The sequence below is a fragment of the Acanthaster planci genome, linkage group LG04, assembly GCF_054643075.1.
Source record: "Acanthaster planci isolate LZ-2023a linkage group LG04, COTS_SCS, whole genome shotgun sequence".
Lineage (NCBI taxonomy): Eukaryota > Metazoa > Echinodermata > Asteroidea > Valvatida > Acanthasteridae > Acanthaster > Acanthaster planci.
This window is the reverse complement of record NC_141780.1, coordinates 19,166,002-19,187,764: the sequence shown is the minus strand read 5'-3', so window position 1 is coordinate 19,187,764 and position 21,763 is coordinate 19,166,002. Positions and strand designations below refer to the sequence as shown.

The following is a 21,763-nucleotide window of genomic DNA, read 5'->3' as shown; positions in this document are numbered from 1 at the left end:
TCTGGACAAAAATGACAGTTTTAGTTCACAGTACCCGCTGCTACACCTGACTCGGACCGGCCAGCCAACCATGGCAAGCTTGGTGGTCGAATGGTTAAGACGTCTGCACTAGTAAGCAGGAGGTCGTGGGTTCGAGTCCCACCCGAGTAAGCTTGTGAATTTTTTCACAAGCTCTCGGACAAGCACTGAGCATGCAGTGTTTATCAATATATACGTTGGGTAAGGGCAAAACCCGTTATATAAAAATAACAGTCAGAATGGAATGTGACAAAGTTCATGACACCTGTGCAGCCATCACATTTCCATGTTATCACATGTCCATGTCGTTTGTTAGCTGGCACAAGATTGTTCCCAAATGACATCGCTGCCTAGTATGGGACATACGGTATCCTGTAGGAAGGAAGCAACAAGTGGGCCTGGATGGTACAGAGGAAGTTTTCGAAAAGAGAAACAGCTTCCACCTTGGTTCTTTTTTTTACCCACTTCTTTAAAGGGTACGAGGTGGTGAATTGACTCGATGGGCAGTGACATGTACTGCGTCATGGTGCTATGAACTCTTACTGGCGTGATTATTATTTGCTGAGCTTTAAAAAATGCAATTTTTTTTTCATGTCGAAGAGGACTATGCATCCGTGTAAATGTTGGAGTAGATCTGCATCAGTTGCTTCTGTTATTTGTGGGCATAAATTGGCCTTTTTTTTCCAAAAAGATTGGAATAAGGTGATTTCTCTTTTAAGTTGCTTCTTTGAAGGCTGCAGTTGATGAAACTCCATCGTGAAGAGCACAGGTCTAGAGTCCCCAGTCTTCATCCAATCAACTTTGTGCTTTAACTAATATTTAATAATATAACAATTGACCTATTGTTTCTCTTTGTTGTTCATTTGATGAATTTGACGGTTTCTGTGGAATCAGGTGTCAGCTTATGCTCAGTGCATTCTGAACACATGTAAAAAGATCAACAGAAGACTTTTAAGCTCATTAGAAATATGTCTCTACAACTTGAAAAACATTTTTTTAGGCAAGGGCCTCAGAGGACTTCCTAATACCGGATCAACTGAATTTTGCAGAGAGATGTTTTGTGGAATTAGTTTTGTTCCATTTTCACTATTCCCCAAACTGACAGGTTGAGAATCAACCAGGCCCAACCACAGAGTGCAAACCCCAGACTTCACCCAGAGGACGTCTTTGAGGAAGTCGCACCCGACCCATCTCATCCTGGGTCACTGCTTCTCAAGAGGCCACATAGCACCAAGTCCATTCCTAGCAAAACAAGGTATACCACAAAGGCGGATCCAGAAGCAAACTTGGGGGGGGGGAAGTCGCATTTTGGGGGCGAGGTGGCTAAGAAGTGTAAAAATCTTTAATATTGAACATCCATTTGTTTTCTTTCTTGGTGGATTCTTTTCTTCAGAGGTGCAAATTTGTCAGTCTTTATTTTACTCCCATCTAGGAGTATTTATATCTAAAGAGTGGAAATTAGCTTTGAATATGAATGTTTTGCGTTAAACTTATATATCAGCACGATACTGAACTAGTCAATTTTGCCTTTTGAAAGTTTTATAGCTTGGTGCTTTGTGTGCCAGTGATTATATGTTATCTTTATCAGCAGTGAATAAACTCTTTTTCAAAGGGCCCGGATGGGGGGGGCTCACTTCTTGCATGGTCAAAGATTTTTTCTTGTCTGAAAAGCAATGTGTCTTCACCTTTTATCTCCCCAGACGGTATGTCTTGGTCACCAAGGTCCGAGAAGACCCAGATATTCCAGTTCCGACAGTGCTGGAAAGACAGCTCCTGAAGGACAGGTTCCCCCAGACCAGACGCAGACTAAAGCAGCTGCGAGAACTTCACCGGAGGGCCTCCATTCCCAACATGGAGTTGGTCAATATCTCCAGTGTGGGCGATGGACCTTTCTCTTGAACAAATTCAGCTGTCCAGATACTCCAGGATCCACTCGGGTCGGCGGGGGAATTCCCTGCCATAAGATTGTCTGAGAGCGACAACAGAAATCAACCTTGAGCTTAAAGGAGGGCTTCAATGATGAAGTCCAGAGTTGCTGACAACATCTGTTGACTCTGAACATTTTGGTAGAATTAACTTTGATTGAATTTTTTTCTTGTCAAACATTTTTTCCCAGGATCAAAGTGAGTGCTATATTGGAAACGGAGTCAGTACTACTGTAAACAAGTTTTTTGAAACCATGCAGCTGATTGGTCAATTCAAGGGAGAGATTTGGTGCTTTCTGTAACATTAATTGATGGCCCATTGCACTGGCTAAGCTTGATTTTTTTGTAACCAAAACCGTCCAGTCATTGATGGAGCTTTGTGGAAACTTGTGCTAAATTTGATTTCTCTCTTAATTCATCTTATTATGATAATGTTTTGAGAGATCAAAAAATGGTTTACACATAGTTGCGTTTTAAAAAAGAGAACAAAACCTGCAGGGGCCAATTTCATAGAGCTGCTTAAGCACAAAATTAGCTCAAACACGAGGAAACCTTGCTTGATAAATCAGGTAACCAGCCAAAACTCCATGAGATGACTCCATGAGTCCAAAATCGACTCCACACGTTTGCATTGCGTTCAGCCATCAAAATCGCCCAATAACGATGCTGACGGATAGGTAACGCTTGCCGCAATTGTTGACGCGCATATGTAAAGAGGCCTTTATACATGTGCATACATGTACAAGGCACTGTTTGGGAGTTTCTTCAATCAATCAACTGTAAGTCAAGCTCAACGCCTTGATCAAGGTGACTTTTTCGCTTCGCCAAATTTTCATACATACCTCAGACAGTCTCTCTATTCAACTACGTGCAACTCGACCTTGTAGTAACATTTGATAATGCCTGATGAGAAGTGATAATGCCCGCTACGTAAATCGCACGCTGGCACTTGGATACAAGATTCTGATTGGTCAAAAGTCCGCATGCACGTGCTCGCCACGCGCGCGCCAATTGGACAATTTTTCTCAAAGAATATTCCATAAAATGGACGGGGTGTTCGGGAAGCTGAAGATAAAATTCTTGAACAAAATCGCAGGAAATCTATCATATATTGACTTCTTTGGACTCTTGACTAAAACATTATCTATGAATGGAAATGATAATGCCCCTAGCCGCAGGCGAGGGCCATTAGTCGCGTCCATTCGTCTGAGCGAATTTTAAACGCACGTTTCAGACTGGCCAATCTGATATTAATTATTCCCCTCTTAATTGCAAATTGTCTTCAGGAGAAATGAGGTTCTTCAAAAGGAAAATTTAGTTGTTGATATTGAAGAAAATATCAGTAATTGACTTCGGTGGTAGTATTTTGACAGACGTGTTGCTGTGATCAGATTTTTAATTACATGTAATGATGGTCTTTCATTTATACTGGCCTTATGAGCCAAATGGCTTGGAACAGATTTGCCCTTTTTTTCCATTTACTATGCCCAGTCGCTAGCAAAGGTTTGTCAGTAATGCATATGTTGTGCTGACTTGACTGAATGGTATCCTTCAACGTCTATTCGTTTGTGAGCTGCATTCGCGAAGAAAGCCTTATTGTGTGTAGGATAAAATGGGTGGAGAGGGAAGAGTGCTTGTTAAAGGGCATGCGGCTACAATTTAGATTGAGACTTGACATCGACAACTAAACGGCTCCAAGAAAGCTATACATGTCATAAAATGCCAGAAGTGTGTTTCCAAAAAGAAAAGAAAATGTAGCTTTTTAAAGATAGAACTTTAAAAAAATAGAGAGATTCAGTCGTTGAAAGTGGATTTATTTTGGTTAATGTAACTTATCAGTATTCCTCAGTCTAATGCTGTGTGTATATATATTTTGAGAACAAATAAATGCCTTACAAAGGGGAATTTGGTTTTGGATTCTCGTTTGGCCCACTTGTTTCTTTTACTCAGTATTTTTGTCTCTACACCATAAATGTACAGAAGTACCTGGCTCAAGGGAACAAAGTTTATTATCGAGCACAACCGCCCGGTGCAACACCCACAGGTTTTCAACGTCGCGTAATACGGGCGTTTCACAGTAGTGGGCCCTCCAAGAGTTTGCAGCGCGTTGGCAAATCACATTCTGCGGAATCTGTCGACCCAATGCGCGTTTGGAAAGGGTCGACATATTTCGCGCCTTGTGATTGGCCAACGCGTTGCAAACTCTCAGAGGCGCACTATTGTGAATCGCCCGGATTGTTTCTGTATGGCAAGAGTTCATTGCTGCTTTAAGGTAAACATGTGGCGAATGCTGCATCGCTTTTACTCTTTCTTATTTGTTGAATTATCTCTCGTGATCGATCATCCAGGCTTCCCAGCAGGGACGGTGCCGGCCCGTGCGAGGCTGTTCAAGGGAACCTCCAAAACTATTAACCCCTGGCCGCCGAGCGGCGGAGAAGTGCCTGGTACGAAGTAGAGCGGGAAGAACTGTACTCAGAAAAAACATCCGTGACCCTGCTTTGCAAAACTAGGTTTCATGGCAACGCAACAAAAACATCATCCTGAAATACAACGGAACTGTGGTCCCCTTTTGTGGGGTTATTCCTCGCAAATTTTGTGACAGATGTTGAGTGTGTTTAGGGTATTTATGCTGTATTTGGGGGCGATCTTCAATGTTCCTGTTTGTTTGGAAAAGAGCTCTTATGCGTCGAAATCATGTTTCCTTCTAGTAATCCATTCCACTGCGGGCTATCTGTCGACCAAAGGATTTGTTTTAGGTGTTGAAGAGGGAATGCTTGTACCTTTTTTCTCTTTTTTTCTTGTTGGAAGGTTGTTTTGTGGAATGCAATGGGTATGGTCCTATGGGAGGGGGGTTTCATTAAAAAATCTGGGTTAAGTCATTTGGCGAGTTCTTCATCTACCGAGTTCTTTATTGCAGCCTTTGGTTCAATGTGTTGCATTCATTTTAGGTATCCTTGGTTTGGTCTTGTTTTATAAGTTTGTTTGTTACTTTTAAGACCATATTTGGATACGAAATGATTTTCCTCGCATCACTATGCAAAAATTGTTGCAATGGAAAATAGTCAGTTTTCAGTAGCCTCGATGAATTGTCGTGGGCTGGGTGACCTTGCGACGTCTTTCATTTTCTTATGAACAAAAAATATTTTGTTTATTGTTTACAAGATGTGCATTTTACCAAGGACACGGAACAGTTTGCGGGGTGTGAATGAGGTTTCAACTGTTTCTTCAGCTCATTCAGGAGCAACTCCAGAGGAGTGGTTATCCTTTTTAATAATAATGTGGGATATATAGCCAAGTGGGTCAAAAAGGATGAAAATGGTAATTGGTTAATTGTGGATCTAGAAGTCGGTGATTACAAAATCACATTGGTCAACTTGTATGGACCAAATAACGATGATCCTGGTTTTTATAATAATATCTGCACGATTTTGAATGATTTGGATTACACTCACACTATTCTTTGTGGGGACTGGAATTTGGTCCAAAATGAATCTCTTGATTATGTTAACTACGTCAATCTGAATAATCCTCTGGCAAGAAACAGAGTTCTCAATATGTGGAATGATTTTGATTTATTTGATGTCTGGAGGGCACACAACCCGGATTCTCGTAGATATACTTGGAGACAACTCCAAACTTTGAAGCAATCTACATTGGATTGTTTTCTTAATTTCATCAGAATTAAACTCTAAAATTATCAGTTGTGAGATTAAGCCAGGAGATAGAACTGATCACTCTCTTATTGACATTAAATTTGACCTCAGTGATATTGAACATGATCAAGGTTACTGGAAGTTTATTAATTCGTTATTGACGGATAAAAATTATGTTGATGTAGTTAAGGACACTATTTGGGACTTGGTGGAAGAATATGCCATGTCTCCATATTGACGTTTTAATCTTAGAAACATGCATCCACGAGATATCCATTTTGTTATTGATGATCAAATTTTTTTCAAAATGTTATTGATGAAAATAAGATCGAAAACTATTTCTTTTGCCTCTTGGAAGAAAAAGGAAACTAGGAAAGCCGAGGTTTTGCTTGAGGAGATAAATATTTTTTCTGATAAAGTTTCTGAAGGTGATCTTGATTCAGTTGATCTTTTGAATGTTAAGCAAGCGGACCTTGTTGACCTTTGCAAAGCTAGAATGGAAGATGTTTTAATGAGATCCAAATCCCGTTGGACGGAGGATGGTGAAAACCTTCAAAGTGTATTTTAAATTTGGAAAAGCGTAACTTTGTGGATAAATCTATTAACTGTATTATTAATGAAGCCAATTGTAGACTTACCAGTTCCAAAGACATCTTACAAGAGGCTAGGAGCTTTTATCATAAACTTTACTCTACTCGGATTATTGACGATAACGTTGACCTCAAGTCACTTTTCGCAGCGGCTGGGAAGAGCATTCTTGCCGACAGTGTACGAGATAGCATTGAGGGGCCTTTATCTCATGACGAATTTATTCAGGTATTAAAAAAGCGAAGAATGGCAAGTCTTTTAGTTTTTTGGTTTTAGTTATGGATTTTATAATTATTTGGCTTCAGACTTGTCGTGATACTTACTACGCTCATTAAACAGGGGTTATGTTTCTGGTCAACTGTCTGTTACTCAGAGATACGGTAAAATTCCTTCTTTTGCTAAAAGGGGACAAGCCTCGACAGTATTTGAAAAATTGGCGCCCCATTTCTCTTTTAAACACTTCGTACAAAATTGCTTCTGCCTGCATTGCAAAGAAAGACTTAAATGTTGTCTGAAGTGTTTTATTCATGAAAGACAGAAGGGGTTTATGGCAGATCGTTTTATTGGGGGAAAATATTCAATTAATGTATGACTTGTTTAATGTCAGTGAATCTAATAATATTCCTGGTCTATTTCTGTCTATTGATTTTGAAAAAGCATTCGATTCCATATCACATAATTTCATTTTTAAAGATCTAGACGCGTTCGATTTTGGCCCTTCTGTTAAAAAGTGGATCAAGGTACTTTATATAACCAAGCCTCCTCTTCAGTTCTGGTTAATTCCTTTCTCAGTCGGTTCAAATTGGAAGAGGTTGTAGGAGGGGGACGGCTTAAGTCATTATCTGTTCCTTTTGTGTGCAGAAATTTTATCAATGATGGTATGCATTGATAAAGATCTTCAACGCATTACGATTGAGGGAATGGAATTTCGATTATCCTAGTATGCTGACGATGTCAGTGCGAAGTCAGTGCAGGCTGCTTTCTTGACCAATTTGCTGATATGTCTGGTTTAAACGTTAAATTTGAGAAGACGAATGCCATTTGGATTGGTTCAATGAAAGATAGTGAGGAGAAGTTTTGTGAAGGGATCAACGTGAGCTGGGTCTCGGCTAAGCAACCTTTTAGAATTCTTGTTATTGACTTCTCCACTGATCTTAACACTATGATTTCGCTGAATTACAATAGGATTATCCCGACCTTACGTGGCCAAATTTTTAATTGGTCAAAGAGACCTTTAACAGTGTTGGGCAGAATTGCTTTAGTTAAATCATTACTTCTGTCAAAACTTATCTACCCTGTGTTAACACTTCCCGATCCTCCCTGTGATATGATTAAGGAGTTAAATAGTCTGGTTTTTAATTTTATTTGGAAAGGACAAGACCGAGTGGCCAGAAACCAAATTATCCAAGATTATGGTCAGGGTGGGTTGCGAATGGTTGACGTTCGGGTTTATCTAGAAGCTCTGAAAGTTACCTGGTTAAGTAGACTCCTTTAAGCTCAGCCCTCTGGTTGGTCTACTTTGTGCAACTGGATTTTTGGATATCTCCCGATTGTCCTTTATCCAGTAAAACTATACTTCACATTGAAAGAGTGTAACAACTAAGATTTTGTCAGCTTGATGTCTATATACCCACTGTGGATGTGTGTCGATTTACTCTAAGCGCTACCCTGAGTGCCTGGCTTGCGCGCACCCCGTGACTGCATCACCAGAGTCTTGTATAGCCGCCTTGTGTTGTTTTGCAGTTCACTTTCTTACCGCGTCCGGTGTAACTCATTGTTCTCAACGGGTAATAATTAGGTGTACATGTACATATGAAGTTTTATTCGATGGAGGATTGTTAAGCGGAGTAAAATTGTAACCTTGCATCAGACTGGGCGAGTAAGTTGGGAAGAGTATTTGTGAACTGAACACGCAGTACAAAAATCGATCACCCTGTTGCTTTTCGGTTGCTTGTGATTTTAGGTGCTTAATAAAAACGCACCAGCCCTTGGGCGCTTTTTGCCGCCCAAATTAACACCGCCGATCACGGAGCGGAAACTTTGGGGAGCTATATAACTGTAGTTCTCAGCTCTATCTGAACATTGTGTGCGGTGTGGCGTTGACGAGGGCTGGTCGTCTTGTTGCACGCTGCTTCCTCACCTTGTCTGCAAAGGAGGCCAGCGCTTGCTGCAGTTCCGTATTTTAGTTTGGTGGTGTTGACAATCAGCTCATCACCAGGCCAATTTCTAGAACAAAGCAGCTGTACGCGTGAAGTTGTGCTGTCGGTTTGAAATCATTTTGTGCGTTCTAACTCAGCCCTTTGAAAATCTCGCAGTGTCGAACTGTGAAACCAGAATCGGTCCTTACCCGACCACCTTCTCTGAAGTTTGGCGATTGAAGAGACGTTCAGATTTGCCGGAATGGATTCCCAGCGCTTAAAGGTGGCCTCGCTTTTCTTAATAGCGATGGTGGCATCACCGATTGCTCAAGCAGCACCAGCATTTGTGGCTGCTCCTGAGTTTGAAATCACAGACGAGGAACAAGTGGTACTCCAAGTAAGTACATATTGCATTTTGTTACTGTTTCAATATTCAGTGACCTGGATACTTTGCACAGCGGCGTTCCCTTTTTATAGTTAATATTCACAGCGGCACATTAAGATACCTCGCAACGCCTTAAAGTTGTAAACAAGAGTTTGAAAAAGGTATACGACTTTGAGCTAATTACTTTTGCCGAAGACCAACTACCCGCTCATTGCTTTTAAAGAGCCGTGGGGAGGGAGGGAGGGAGGGAGAGGGGCGGATTCGTATTCCGCCCCCAAGAACTTGGCTGTTCAGGCTCAGTTTTGTAAAACTTGGAATGAATGAAAGACACTCCTTATCATTACAAATGAAGTTTGAACTTGATCAGACGTACAGCTATGTCGTTACGGTTATTTGACGTTCAGGGCTACACACTTGCCTGCCCGCGTGCATTGAGCACCGCAGTGGAAAAAGCATACATTTTTTGTTGACCTGCTTCAGAAAAATGCGCGCTGTGCAAGAATGGTGTGTTTGGTTTTCAGAAAATAGGTGTCAAAAGACTGCAAAGAGTCGCTCTAAAACTCGTAAAGGCTCAGGTCCTGATAAATGCATGCACTTCGGCGATATCGGAATAAAATGTCGGGGTGGGTGAGCGGATTCCCCCAAGGGATCTTTTAGGGTTTATAAGCGGCGTATGTCTAAAGATACAAGTTTCCCTAAAACAGTGGCCTATCCAGAAATGTGAGCACCGAAACTCTATGAAAAAACACCATTCGATGTTTTCTCCCCAAGATCATGTTAAATGAGCCCAAAGACGTATTCGCTTTTGAATTTGCCATGAATGCATATACGAATGCAGTTCTAAAATGTCGAAATGCTTGTTACCATGCAACCATGCAATGCTAGGAGTTGGGTACCACATGTATATTTGTAATGCAAGTCTCGATAACACGAGCTTTCATTCTTCAGTTGATCTGATCTGTATATTGAATAGGTATATCTCACAACTTGTCGAATAATTATATTTAGATTTGATCGTATTTTACACGAATAGATTATTATTGTAATTGTCAGTGGTGTACGAATATTCGCACTGAGACAGTCAAAACTTATAGACAAAGATATATACTGTGTATACGATATACCAGCAGCAGTAACGATGTTTTGTAATTGCTGTTACCAGACAATGAAAGAATTAGACGGCGGACCAATATTTGGCAGCGCTCAATGTGCTTTGCTACCGCCTATTAAAATACATCAGCTTGTCTTCTGTACAATTCTGTATAGTTGAGTATAACTAAGACTCACGTTTTTATCTTATTTGGTGCTTTTACAGCGGCAAGAACGACAAGCCGGTTCTGGTGGTGGATCTGGGTATTCCAGCTACGTTGTGAGCGACGATGAGGACTATCCAACAGAAATGACGGTAGGCTATGGGTCGGGAACCAGACAAGGATATTGCCCTGTTTCCGTACGCCCCTTCACCAAAAGGGTGGTGGGTAGGTTGTTAATAAAGCGAGTGTTTTGTTTTGACAGATTTGGAGTTTATTTTTGTATTTTAGTGACAGTGAAGAATATCACGAACGACATCAATAATCAAAATGACTGAACAACATTTTTCTAGTTTTTTTTGCTGAGACAGCTTTGATGCCGATACATGAAATTGAGTTCAAATGTTCTTACCTTTTTTAATCTCAACCACCTGCTATCAGTTTACTGTGTTTTCTGAAAACCCCATCGCAGCTAATTTATACGTAAGAATTTCGTGGTCGACGTGGTCAACAGCTTTTTGTAGGTCTAGCATGATCGCTCCGACATATTTACCTGTATTCAATTCGGGTCTGATGAAGGCTGTTATGGATCAGGGAGGATTCAGTTGAATATTGGGATCGAAAGCCAGATTGGAATTCAAACAGAATATTTGTTGATATGAAGTACTCCTCAAACACTTTCTCTAATACCGTGCCAAACGCACTGAAAATGGAGATAATATGGAGATAATAGGAAATAGGATGCTTCAAATTTGGTATGTCTTGAGTGAAATTGGGAAAGTATTGTTGGCTATGGACAAATTATTCCCAGGTGGGTGACTACTGAGCAGATGGTACCTGCGCAGTTTTGAATAAATCTTCTAGTTGGATTACCATCCATGCCTGGACAAAGTATCACTGTTTAAAAAAAGTTCCTCATGTCGCTCAAAAAGTCACTTTGTCTCGGCGGTCTGAAGCCAATTCCAACAAGGATCGGTTCGGTTCTTGTGAGGGAAATTTCCGTCCAGATCGATTCGATGTCGTCTGTTTCCGGATCTTTTCTTCTTTTGAAAGCAAGGTCTTCTCGGATAAAGGCACAGACTCCACCAAAGATGATCTTTGGTGGTGCTTATGGTGCTATAATGTGCTTTCAGTACCAGACATCGATTTATTCAGTTCGTCCCACTGATGTTTTCTTATTTTTTCGTCATCTTTTTGAGAGATGGAAACTCAAGCCTCGAGATAAGCTCACGAACAAGTTAAGTAAGGAGATGATTCAATAGCCCATCCCACGTCATAAAATGTGTTGGAGAATCATAGAGCTTTTTAAAGACGGTAAGAAAATAAAAGTATGCGGTACGCAGATAACTGGAGTGGTACGGCGTGTTTTACAAAGGAACAAAAATTGAAGATATGTTTTTTACGAACGAATCCCTACCCCCTCCCCCAAAGAAACTGTGGATGTACCACTCTTCACATAGTTACAGACAAGAGGCATTTGTGGAGTTTTTTCGAGATATTAGCCTTCGGTTCACTGGAATAGAACTCTCCTTTCCCTCCAGCCAACACGTGTCTACAACCCTAGGCCTGGACGTGTTTACATCCCAGACATACACAGTTTCCACGTGGAGGCCTCCATCACGGCTCGTTTCGCCAACACGCTCATCAACAGCAAATTGGTCAATGACAAGGAGTTCCCGCAAGAGGCAACCTTCGCCGTCACTCTGCCCTCAGAGGCTTTCATCAGCAAATTTGTCATGTAAATAGCCCAAATAAGCTGTAGTGTCGAAAAAATTATGACATGCTCAAGTTTGTAAAAGGTTTCGTAGCACCAACGTGATTATTCATGTCTGTCAAATTCTAAAGACCCTGTTAAACATACGATATATATACGTAACGTTAGGTTGGCAATGACTGAACTGGAATGAAATCTCGAAGTGTTTGCGTAAATGAATTTCACTGTAACTTACCTCGTTTCCTGTTTCAGTAGAAAAGAGGGAATTTCTTTGATAGTAGATTAGTTTTCCGTGCAAACAAGTTATGACATGTAATGTTGTATCATTACTATAAAGTGGGAACATCTGGAAGTCATGTAAAATGTGAACAATTACAAATGAGTCCATTTGTGGGTTAAATGTTAGCATTTGCAAACCAAATGATTCTTGTGAGTCACTGAACAAGAACGTTTCTGTTAGAAAAGCGTTTTGTCCTCGACAAATTTGTTTCGCAAGTAGATCTCTTCAGTAATAATTCATAAGTATGCACGCATGCGCACAAATGGCCTTGGCGGCAAGAAATGTGAGCGAGCCATTAAAAAGGTACAGGGGTGCGACGTTGATGATCATTTTCTCACAGGTTTTTCTTGCTGTGCTCAGTTTTTTTCTTCAGAAAATCCCAATAAATCTTTTGGCATTTAGTTTCTAATTTAAGTGGGATTTTTAGTGCTCTGTAAAAAGACTTTATAATCGTGATTTTTCCCGTGCGCACGAGATCGCCGTTTCTTAGTATGACCCCCTTCCACCATGAGCAGTATAAATTACATCTTTAGTGTTCTTGGAAGCAAACTCTGCATTTGTAAAAACACGTACTGATGTTCAATGTACATGTATATGTACATGTACTAGTACAGTACCCATTGGATTCGCTGCTTTCTGCACTTGGTATATCTGAAGAACCAGATCTCTATCTCACTTTGTCTTGTACAATCCCAAACACCACGTCAACTGGATACCATTTCTTTTGGTAGTACTCCAAGCTATGACCAAGTTCAATGGTAAGCTTATGTACGTATAGTGCATGCACATTAAACATCAGTACGTGTTTACAAATGCACAGGTTGGCTCCAAGAACAGTAATGATAATACACTGTACTTATGATGGAAGGGGGTCATACTAAGAAACAGCGATCTCGTGCGCACAGGAAAAATCACGATTATAAAGTCTTTTTACAGAGTATTAAGTCCACTTGGATTAGAAACTAATAGCATAAACGATTTACTGGGTTTTCTGAAGAAAAACCTAAACAAAGCCACAAAACCTAAGAGAAAATAATCATCAAATTCGCACCTCTGTACATCTTCAATAGACCTTTTCACTAATAAATTCATAACTATGCACGTATGCGAACAAATGGCCTTGGGGGCAAGGGCCATCGAAAATGTACAGGGGTGCGATTTTGATAATTTTCTTTCAAGTTTCCTGGCTCTGATCACATTTTTCTTCAGAAAATTCCATTAAATTGTTTTTACTATTTGTTTCTAATCTAAGAGGGATTTTCCCCGCTTAATTTCGTGCGCACTGGTAAAATTACGATTGTAAAATCTTTTCAAAGAGCACTTAAAATCCGTCTTAGATTAGAAGCTGACAGCAAAAACGATTTAATGGGATTCTCTGAAAGAAAAACTGACCAAAGCCAGAAAACCTGGGAGACAATGATCAAAATCGCACCCTTGTACAATTTCAATGGCCCATTTGTGTGCACGTGTGCATAATTATGAATTTAGTAGTTAAGGCTGTTTTCTCATACACGACTTCGGCTCCGTCTCAGGTTTCAACTGCTTTTTTTAAACTACCTGACTTTGAAGTTGTAAGTGTGCTAGTAAGTCTGATAGTGCCACAAAACAACAAGTAAGGTGCAAAAGAGGCGAACATTGCAGTACTCCAATTTAATTAAAACACTTCAGGCCCACAATCGGGGATTGATTTTTGGAAACGAACCTGAACGGAGACGAAGTTGAGTATTGGAAAACGGCCCAAGGGGTACGGGTTGGCCCTCAGCCACCATCTTGGTTCTCGTTCAGATCCGCTCTGTTTCTCGTCTGTCGAACTTTGATAGGGTGATTGACGATGTCGCTTACGAAGCCGAGGTGAAAGAGAAGGAAGCGGCGCAGAGGGAATACAATGCGGCGAAGGAACGAGGCCAGACAGCCGGACAGGTCAAAGAACAGTAAGTCCATGTCTTTGAATTTTGCAGAGGTGACAATCATCTATACCGTGTTGTGGATTTACTTGGCAGTGAGGGCAATGCCGAATACAATAAGAATCGCAACTGGCAAAGAAACGCGGCATCATGGGTATATGTTGCGGATTTCTTTCTGTTATATAGTACATGCATTTTGGAAAACACTTTCGATCACCTATTTCAGTTTCTAGAATCATGGGCGAAAATATCGTAATTCTTAATGTGAAAGTTAATCAGCTAGGCCTATTAAAATATTTTTCAGAACAGATATAGGCCTTTCTGTTTTTGAGATGTAAAACAGATAGGAATTCATTTTGAAAGTTTACTTCTTGGAGCGACGCATCATAACGCACAACTGTGTGATATAGAACGCCACCAAACGTCTTAGCCCTCGCCGGCCGACCGGCAACAATACCAGTCACTGTTGGCGATGCAGCCTTTTTCCAACAGTTACATGGCCTACCACCGGCCGCATCCATTACCCTCGGGCTGATCCAATAACTACACGACCAAAATGGCGGCGTGAGACATCTCGAACATTCTGGTGTTTCTGTTCATCCGTTCAAATGCAGTGAGACCAGACCCAACACGTTCAGAGTCTCCGTTAACGTTGCATCTTACTCGGCCGTGGTGTTCAACCTCACCTACCAGGAACTCTTGCAGCGTCGACACAGTGTCATCGAATACCGGCTTAACATCAATCCTGGACAGGTAAGAAGACGCGAATCAAATGCCAAACCCAGCAGCAATAAACTGGGTAATGAAGGATGGGGGTCAAGTTTGCTACTATAATAATAATTAAAAGATAATGATAAAAAAGAAGCATTTCTAATTAACTTCAGTGGAGGCGTTTGCGTGTGCAACTATCTCTATCTTCACCGGTGCAGGAAAATGTTGCTTACATCTCACTTCAAGCGCATTTCTTTTCCGTTCGCATAGGACGTATGTCCTTTGTTAATACGAATCAGACTCTGACGCTAGATAACGCAGCCTGTTGAGTGGCTCACTGGTAGCTGGGTCATTCCAGGTTGGGGCACAATTTGTGACTGTGTCAATTGTTACATGGGTTCCGTAAAAATGAACAGTTATTCCCCTGCATGTGGATTCCAAATTGACATTGTTATACATGACTTACTCTACAGGTCGTGACAGGTGGTATTAAAAAGTTGTGGATGTAACAAGGACGCCGTCACAGATTGTGCCCAAACCTCATGGAATGATCCGGCACGTGCATTTTCTGAATAAGCACTGTACTGTAGAGAGTGCTGTAATGTACAGTGACATGTTCTTGCTTTCCAAGGTGGTGAGAAGCCTGAACGTTGACGTTCACATCACGGAACCGCAGGGCCTGCAGGAGATGGACGCCATGTGGCTGTCCACATTCAATGACGTCATCTCACCGCTACAGGATGTGGTCTACTTGGACAAGATGTCCCAGAATCGAGCCCATATCAAGTTCCACCCTTCGAAGGACCAGCAAAAGATGGAGCGTGCTAATGGAATCATTGGCAACCTGTTGGTCCAGTACGATATCTTGCATGATCTGAGCGCCGGGAACCTGCAGGTATTTGGCTTTTGAGTTCGGTTTTCAAAGTGGATGGTTGGAACTTCTGATTGATAACAGAGGGCGAGGCACAGTTGTGGAGCGCCATGAACATGATGAAATGTAGTCTGTACAGATGTTTTGAAAGGTCTGGATAAATTATGACAAAGTGTACTATAAGGCTGGACATGACGAAAGTTATACTGTAGTGTTTTTAGATTAAATTTGTTCGATATCCCTAAAGTGCCATCACTATATTTATCGTTATCTTTTCGAACGTATTTAGTTCTCATTTTCGAGAAAATTTAAGGTTCTATTTTCGGAAAGGGCTATCTTTAATTTCGAGAATCAAGTTTATTTTCGAACACAGATATTCTCATTTTCACGAAAAGCGATAAACAATCTTTCAACATGAAAACAATTCATCGGTGTTTACGTCAAATTGTTCACCTTCATATCTTTGCAACACAAATATCAAGGAAACATGTACGGTTCGCATTTCAGTGATTAATGTCAACATAATGTTTATGACTTTTTGTACATTACTTGGTAACTTGGAGATGGCGAGAAAAAAGGAGCTCTTGACTTTTTGTTGTCAGTTATGGATTTAAATATCCCCGCTTAAGTGACCACAGAATCAGACACAATTACTGTCATATTGTGCCGAAATATTTGTATAGGTTATACAAATGGATTATCCTCGTAATCTCTGTGTTTTGCAAGTACATGTACATATCAGGCTATTCTTCATGATCTTCTGAAAATGAGTATATGTATTTGACATTGATTGATTTCTGATGGTGTCTCTTTTCTGTCAGTCCTGTTGTCTGTAGACAATTTAGCTTGTCTCTTCCGTTTGTTTTAGGTCTCAAAAAGTTAGCCCCTGGGTGTTTACTCGAATCAGTCGATATCCGTCGGTTTCTTTTGCCAGGTGATGAATGGATACTTTGTGCATTACTTCTCCCCGGAGGGGCTGACGCCGGCCCCCAAAAATGTCGTCTTCGTCATCGACGTCAGCGGCTCGATGTGGGGCACCAAGATTGAGCAAACGAAGGAAGCGATGAGAACAATCCTGGCCGACATCCGAGAGGGAGATAGGTAAAAGCGAAGAAGCAGCTGACTAGCCAGTACAGTAAATCACGTGCAGGCCTTGTAAATCTGCGGCTCTTCTTTATTATACTTACACTTTTAAGTTTTTCCTGAGGGAAAGTAGTTAGATCGTCACAGGTCTAGAGCTTCAGCAAATCTTCTATATGTACCGATTTGCGTTGGTGTGCACCACATCGCTCAACGTTTAGTCTCAGTAACACCGATCAACCCCCCTTCACGTTTCCAATCTGCGCACTGGTGTAAGATTTCGTGGAGATTTGTGCCAGTAGCACGTACAAGAATACTGAAATGAAAATTTTGAAAATGAAAACTTCAGGAGACTAATTCGTTTCATTGCTCCTTGTATTCTGAATGTGCGGACACAACTGCACCAGAAGGGTGTGAACCGCAAACTTGTCACACGAATGCATAAAAAAACACATCACGTTACCTCTTTGCAGACTTAACATTGTGACTTTCGAGACTTCTGTTGATGTGTGGCGGCATGAGGGGATGGTTGACAGAACGGACGAAACCGTACAGCAGGCCCTGCAGTTTGTTGAGTGGCTGGGCGCGGGCGGCGGTGAGTCAGATTACAGCATGGACTAGGGCGTGCAAAGTTAACATTCAATCTGCATATACAGATATCTCTGTTCATAATAGGGATATCTCTATTCCGGGAATAAATGTTAACTTTGCACGCTATAATGGACGTGGAGGAGAGAGCAAGAAAACTTAGGAAATATGAAGACAGTTGCATGGACTGCATTCCCTCCTTCTCATTTTTATTTTATTTATTTCAAAGGAATGGAACCGAGTATTGGAATATAATTTCACGGTGTATTAAGAGTCATTTCACGTAAATACAAGCTGTGTCCACGGTCAAAAAATCAATTTTTCATACTCTGTAAGATGAAAGGACTTGGGGTGCAAGTAAATAAAGTAGCCATTTCAAATCCATACGTAGTCCGTTACCATGGAAACAGCTCATTTTGTGTTTTTTGTCATTATGGGCCGACTTAGGGCGGTGAAAAACTGGTTTTTAGATTATATTTAAAAGTCACACCTATGCTCTTTTAACAGCTTGCATTGCAGTATGTTTTTAGAACTTGCAAAATTGACGTTTTTGCCCCTCAGAGCGACAACTTACGAGGGGACTCGACCTTTTGGTTGTAATTAGGTCCAACATTGGTCTTTCTGTATGTGGTGAGAAAATCTTGGCAATGGTATCCTGCAGTATTGCCTCAAACATGGCCATTTTTCACAAAAGAGAAAATTGCATTTTGGGGTTTTTCCTCAGTTTGAGTCAATAATGAAGAAAATAAGGTATACTTTTGGTGATTCTGCCACTGGTTTTTTTGTCTTTTGAGTAATGAATACATAATAAGACTTAGAATCCCATCAAGCCCTAACCCACGATTTGGCCTATTGAATTCCCTCATTTTCTCCGATCGTGGACATGTCTTGTATTTTCTTGAAACGACTCTTAATTTAAGCATTTATTTCTGATAAGCCTAGGGATATACTTAAAGGATTTCTAACAGCCGTTTGCCATCTTCAAAAGATGAGAGAAATGGGAAAGGTTTAAATTCTGATATAATTTGTTCAAAGAAGAAGAAAATGTAGGAAGTAAAACACTGTCAGATAATGGACTTAAAGCGCTGTCCACGTCGTGGCCCAGACGCATAGATAAAATATTAGACTCTTCAATGGCCACAAAGTAACGCTCTTTTTTTTCTCCCGGTTTCTAGGTACCGACCTGCACGGTGGTCTGATGAGGGCCGTGGATCTGCTCTATACATCCGCCTCAGGGGATAGGCAAGACCAGCGAGAGGCATACTCCATGATGATAATGCTGACAGACGCAGATCTCACCTCAGAGACCAAAGACAAGGTCCGCAAATAGACCGTTAATGACGTCACGCTTTGTTTCCTACAGTATGGGGCTCCGATGGATGGCGTCCCACCTCACTGCCCTAGGAAAGCAAGCGTACATGTAAACAAAGGGTGACGCCACGTCTATTAACGAGGAAGATTAAAAGCATATGGAGCTCCTTTAGTGTAAAAAAGAAAAGAGCAATAACGATTATTCGGGTTGTGGTGAAATTCACAAAAGTGACGAGTGCCCTGCGGCACCGTGTATTTGTACAGCTTATAAGCTCAATAGAACTTGCGTGCAAAAAGAACACATTGAACAAGAGTTAAAGTGATGGAGGAAGAGTGCAAAATTGAAAGGCAGGCACCACCCACTATCTACTCTTGGCTCTTCTTTTCTAGAAAGTAAGGACGTTGCAAAGTATTTTGAGCCAGGCATTTTAAGGAAAATGTAAATGGGCGCTGTCCGCCCTCTTCAGGTCTTTCAACGAAGCAGGTATTGGATTTTTGGTGACTAATTTCGATTCGTCTTTTAATTACCGCTTTCCCATTGCTTATCCCATATTCTATTCATAAAGATTCGTGATGACGTAAAGGAGGCAATCGCCGGCCAGTTCTCTCTCTTCTGTTTGGGCTTTGGCCATGATTTAGACCTCGACTTTCTGGACAACCTGGCCTCGGAGAACCAGGGCGTGGCCCGCAAGATTTACGCCGACGGCAGCGCCTCCCTGCAGCTCAAGGGCTTTTACGACGAGGTGGCCACCCCGCTGCTCTTCAACATCAACATCGAGTACAGCCACGTGAACTCCACCACGCAGACTAACTTCCTCAGCTACTTCGAGGGGACGGAGATCATTGTGGCCGGCCAGCTGTCCAATGAACTCACGTTGCAGGAGAGCGGACTCACGGAGTTGATGGCTACGGTGTCAGCCAATGCCATGGACACCTTTATCCAGCTAGAGACCATGGTCGATATACAGGTAAATCGCGTTCAAAGTATAATGAGCGCCCAACACCGGAGGAGAAAAAGTTATCAGAAACCGAGTAATTTCGGTTGTCAGGAAATATTTAAGAATTACATGGGTCAAATTTGCCCGTAGTCTTGTTGAGAGCACGAGTCCGCTGGGTTCAGTCATTAGGCTCAAAAATACACACTGCAGCTCCTTCTGTTCTTTCTGAAATCTGAGCAAGATGTGGGCAAAAAGATTTGTGAGTGCTACATGCCACAGATAAGTAGGCCACCGAGCCACACGGGGAAGTGTTACACCGAATGTGGGGAATATGTTGACAGTTTTGGCCAAAGATCGTACAGCGCCGCGTAGCGGCGCAAGGTGGCGAACTTCACCGTGAATACAAGTAAAACGTTGTAATCGCATGGGCGCCATTTGAGCAAGCGATACGCCTGCGCAGTTTACGGTAATGCTTCGGCGCAGGCGCCGCAGCAGGCACGTGTACCTAGTGAGCCTGCGCCGAAGCATTACCGTAAACTGCGCAGGCGTATCGCTTGCTCAAATGGCGCCCATGGTAATTACGCCTTTTGGGCATAGTTTTTGGCTTCTTCACCGAGCCTTTGTTTTGTTGACTGTTTTTTTTCACTGACGCGTAGGCTCCTGCTTCAGCCGTGCTTAACCGCCACGCTGTGGACGATTTTTGTCAGCGTTTGTGGGCCTACCTGACTATCAAGTCGCTCCTCAAAGCCAGGAAGATCTCGCGAGATCGCCAGGAAAAGGAGGACTTAAAAGCTAGAGCTTTGGACCTGTCCCTGAGGGTAATGTGCAGAGCTAATTGAGAATAACTCCAGCAAATTTCAAGCGTATAATTCATGATGCTGGTTTGTAGTAATTCTGGATACCATTCCTGTAGGCCTATACCGCAAACACCCCCCCGTCACTAACTCAACTTTTCGTCGGTATTTCTTCGCACCTCGGGTCTCAAAGAGACGTTGGCGCTTGTAGAAGTTTCGACTCACCACGAATTGACAATAACTGTGTTGGCAATAGTTCTGAACTGGACACAGTACGCCACTTCGTGGTGTGAACTACGATTTGTGTGCTTTATTTCGTGTATCCGTTACAGTTTTTATCGAACCTTGGTTCTTGGTTTTAACTCAGTACAAAGTGCTTTTAACAGCTTCACATTGAATCCGCTCCGTAGTATCACTTTGTCACTCCGCTGACGTCTCTCCTGGTTGTGCGTCCGGAAGAGATCGACCAGGTCCCCTCTCCACTGGAAGGCGAAGCTGGTGACACCCTTACCTCTTCTAGTCAGTCCGTCAGTAGACCACAGTCCTTACCTTCAAACCAACACGCAGGTATCATTTTGGTCCATACTCATTCTCCTGTTTTGCAGTGGTTTCCCTTCATATCCAGTGCCCCTATATCAGTGATTTTTTCACCAGGGTTTTAAAAAATCTTCATTCTGTTTCATCAAGATATTTAGGTTTAATTCCGTCTCTTCTTTGTTTGTTTGTTGGTGTTTACTAGTCAGTGTTCATAATTTGTAATCACTGTTTCAGCATTATGCGCACAGAAATGCGATGGAAATGTACGTACGTGCACCTATGACTCTACATGTTTGCCGTAATCATGAGAGCTATGGCAAATTGTTAAGAAGACTCTGCATAGGGGCTGGATCAAGAGTACAGGGTCTGTGGGTAGTGAATTTTTTTTAATGGAATATCTTTTTTAAAGATTTCTAATTTTATCCGTTGTTTTGTAATTGTCTATACTTAAATTTTCATTTCATTTTATAATGTCTTTGTATACGTTTTAGTATTGTTAACTGGGACCTATGGGAGAACAGTTTTTATAAAGTGAATGGGTTCCCCAGTATAAATAATAAATAAATAACACTTTATTAATTTCTGTCTTTGTCCAAAAATGTGTTTGTATTATATCGCTTTCTAGTATTTAGTATTTGCAAATGTACAGTTGACTGATCCAATTAGACACCATAACTACGGCGTCACCACATTCACACGCACATTCTTCAGTTAGACACGCGCGAGCATTCGGCAAATCACGACACCCCAATTGGTCATAGAGGCATTTAACGGGCGCGCACCACCTGTCCTTGAGCGTTGTGTCACCGCAGTAATGATATCTGATTCTGGTTGTCGAATTACACTGTGTATGATTGTTGTAGCCTGAGCTTGTATAATTATGTGTGAATTAAAAAATCGCTGTCGATTCACAATAATCCAACATCCTCTTGTCAGATTACCAGTGCTTAAAACCAACCCTTACCCTCCACTTTTGAGAAGATTCAGCCATATTTCTGAGTAGTCATCATCATAAAACTCTGATTCTTGAACGATGAAGTTTGCCTGTTTCTCTCTTTCCCACTTCCAAAGGAGCTAG

The 21,763-nt window shown here is 41.6% G+C and overlaps 2 protein-coding genes across 5 annotated transcripts in view; both read left to right on the top strand.

Moving 5' to 3' along the window:
- The window catches only part of LOC147799451 (uncharacterized), a 36,934-nt gene extending 33,125 nt beyond the window's left edge, over positions 1 to 3,809 (top strand). For all 4 annotated transcript variants that reach the window (XM_087135928.1, XM_087135929.1, XM_087135926.1 and 1 more), the window contains 2 exons: positions 1,124 to 1,273; positions 1,719 to 3,809. In XM_087135928.1, coding sequence (XP_086992054.1) covers positions 1,124 to 1,273; positions 1,719 to 1,917 — 349 coding nt within the window. In that variant the 3' untranslated portion in view covers positions 1,918 to 3,809. The remainder of the gene's footprint in view (positions 1 to 1,123; positions 1,274 to 1,718) is intronic.
- A 4,446-nt stretch (positions 3,810 to 8,255) lies between these two features.
- LOC147799450 (inter-alpha-trypsin inhibitor heavy chain H3-like) lies at positions 8,256 to 21,553 on the top strand. Its single transcript, XM_087135560.1, has 13 exons — positions 8,256 to 8,719; positions 10,023 to 10,112; positions 11,499 to 11,695; positions 13,772 to 13,882; positions 14,470 to 14,608; positions 15,198 to 15,461; positions 16,372 to 16,538; positions 16,991 to 17,112; positions 18,281 to 18,423; positions 18,983 to 19,384; positions 20,011 to 20,172; positions 20,559 to 20,715; positions 21,549 to 21,553. The coding sequence occupies exons 1-13, from the start codon at positions 8,585 to 8,587 to the stop codon at positions 21,551 to 21,553; spliced, it is 2,094 nt and encodes a 697-aa protein (XP_086991686.1). The 5' UTR covers positions 8,256 to 8,584.
- The last annotated feature ends 210 nt before the right edge of the window (positions 21,554 to 21,763 follow it).

Coding starts and splice junctions, on each gene's coding strand:
- LOC147799450 (XM_087135560.1), top strand. CDS start 8,585: ATGGATTCCCAGCGCTTAAAGGTGGCCTCGCTTTTCTTAATAGCGATG. Junction 8,720..10,022: donor AGGAACAAGTGGTACTCCAA/GTAAGTACATAT, acceptor GTGCTTTTACAG/CGGCAAGAACGACAAGCCGG. Junction 16,539..16,990: donor GACATCCGAGAGGGAGATAG/GTAAAAGCGAAG, acceptor ACCTCTTTGCAG/ACTTAACATTGTGACTTTCG.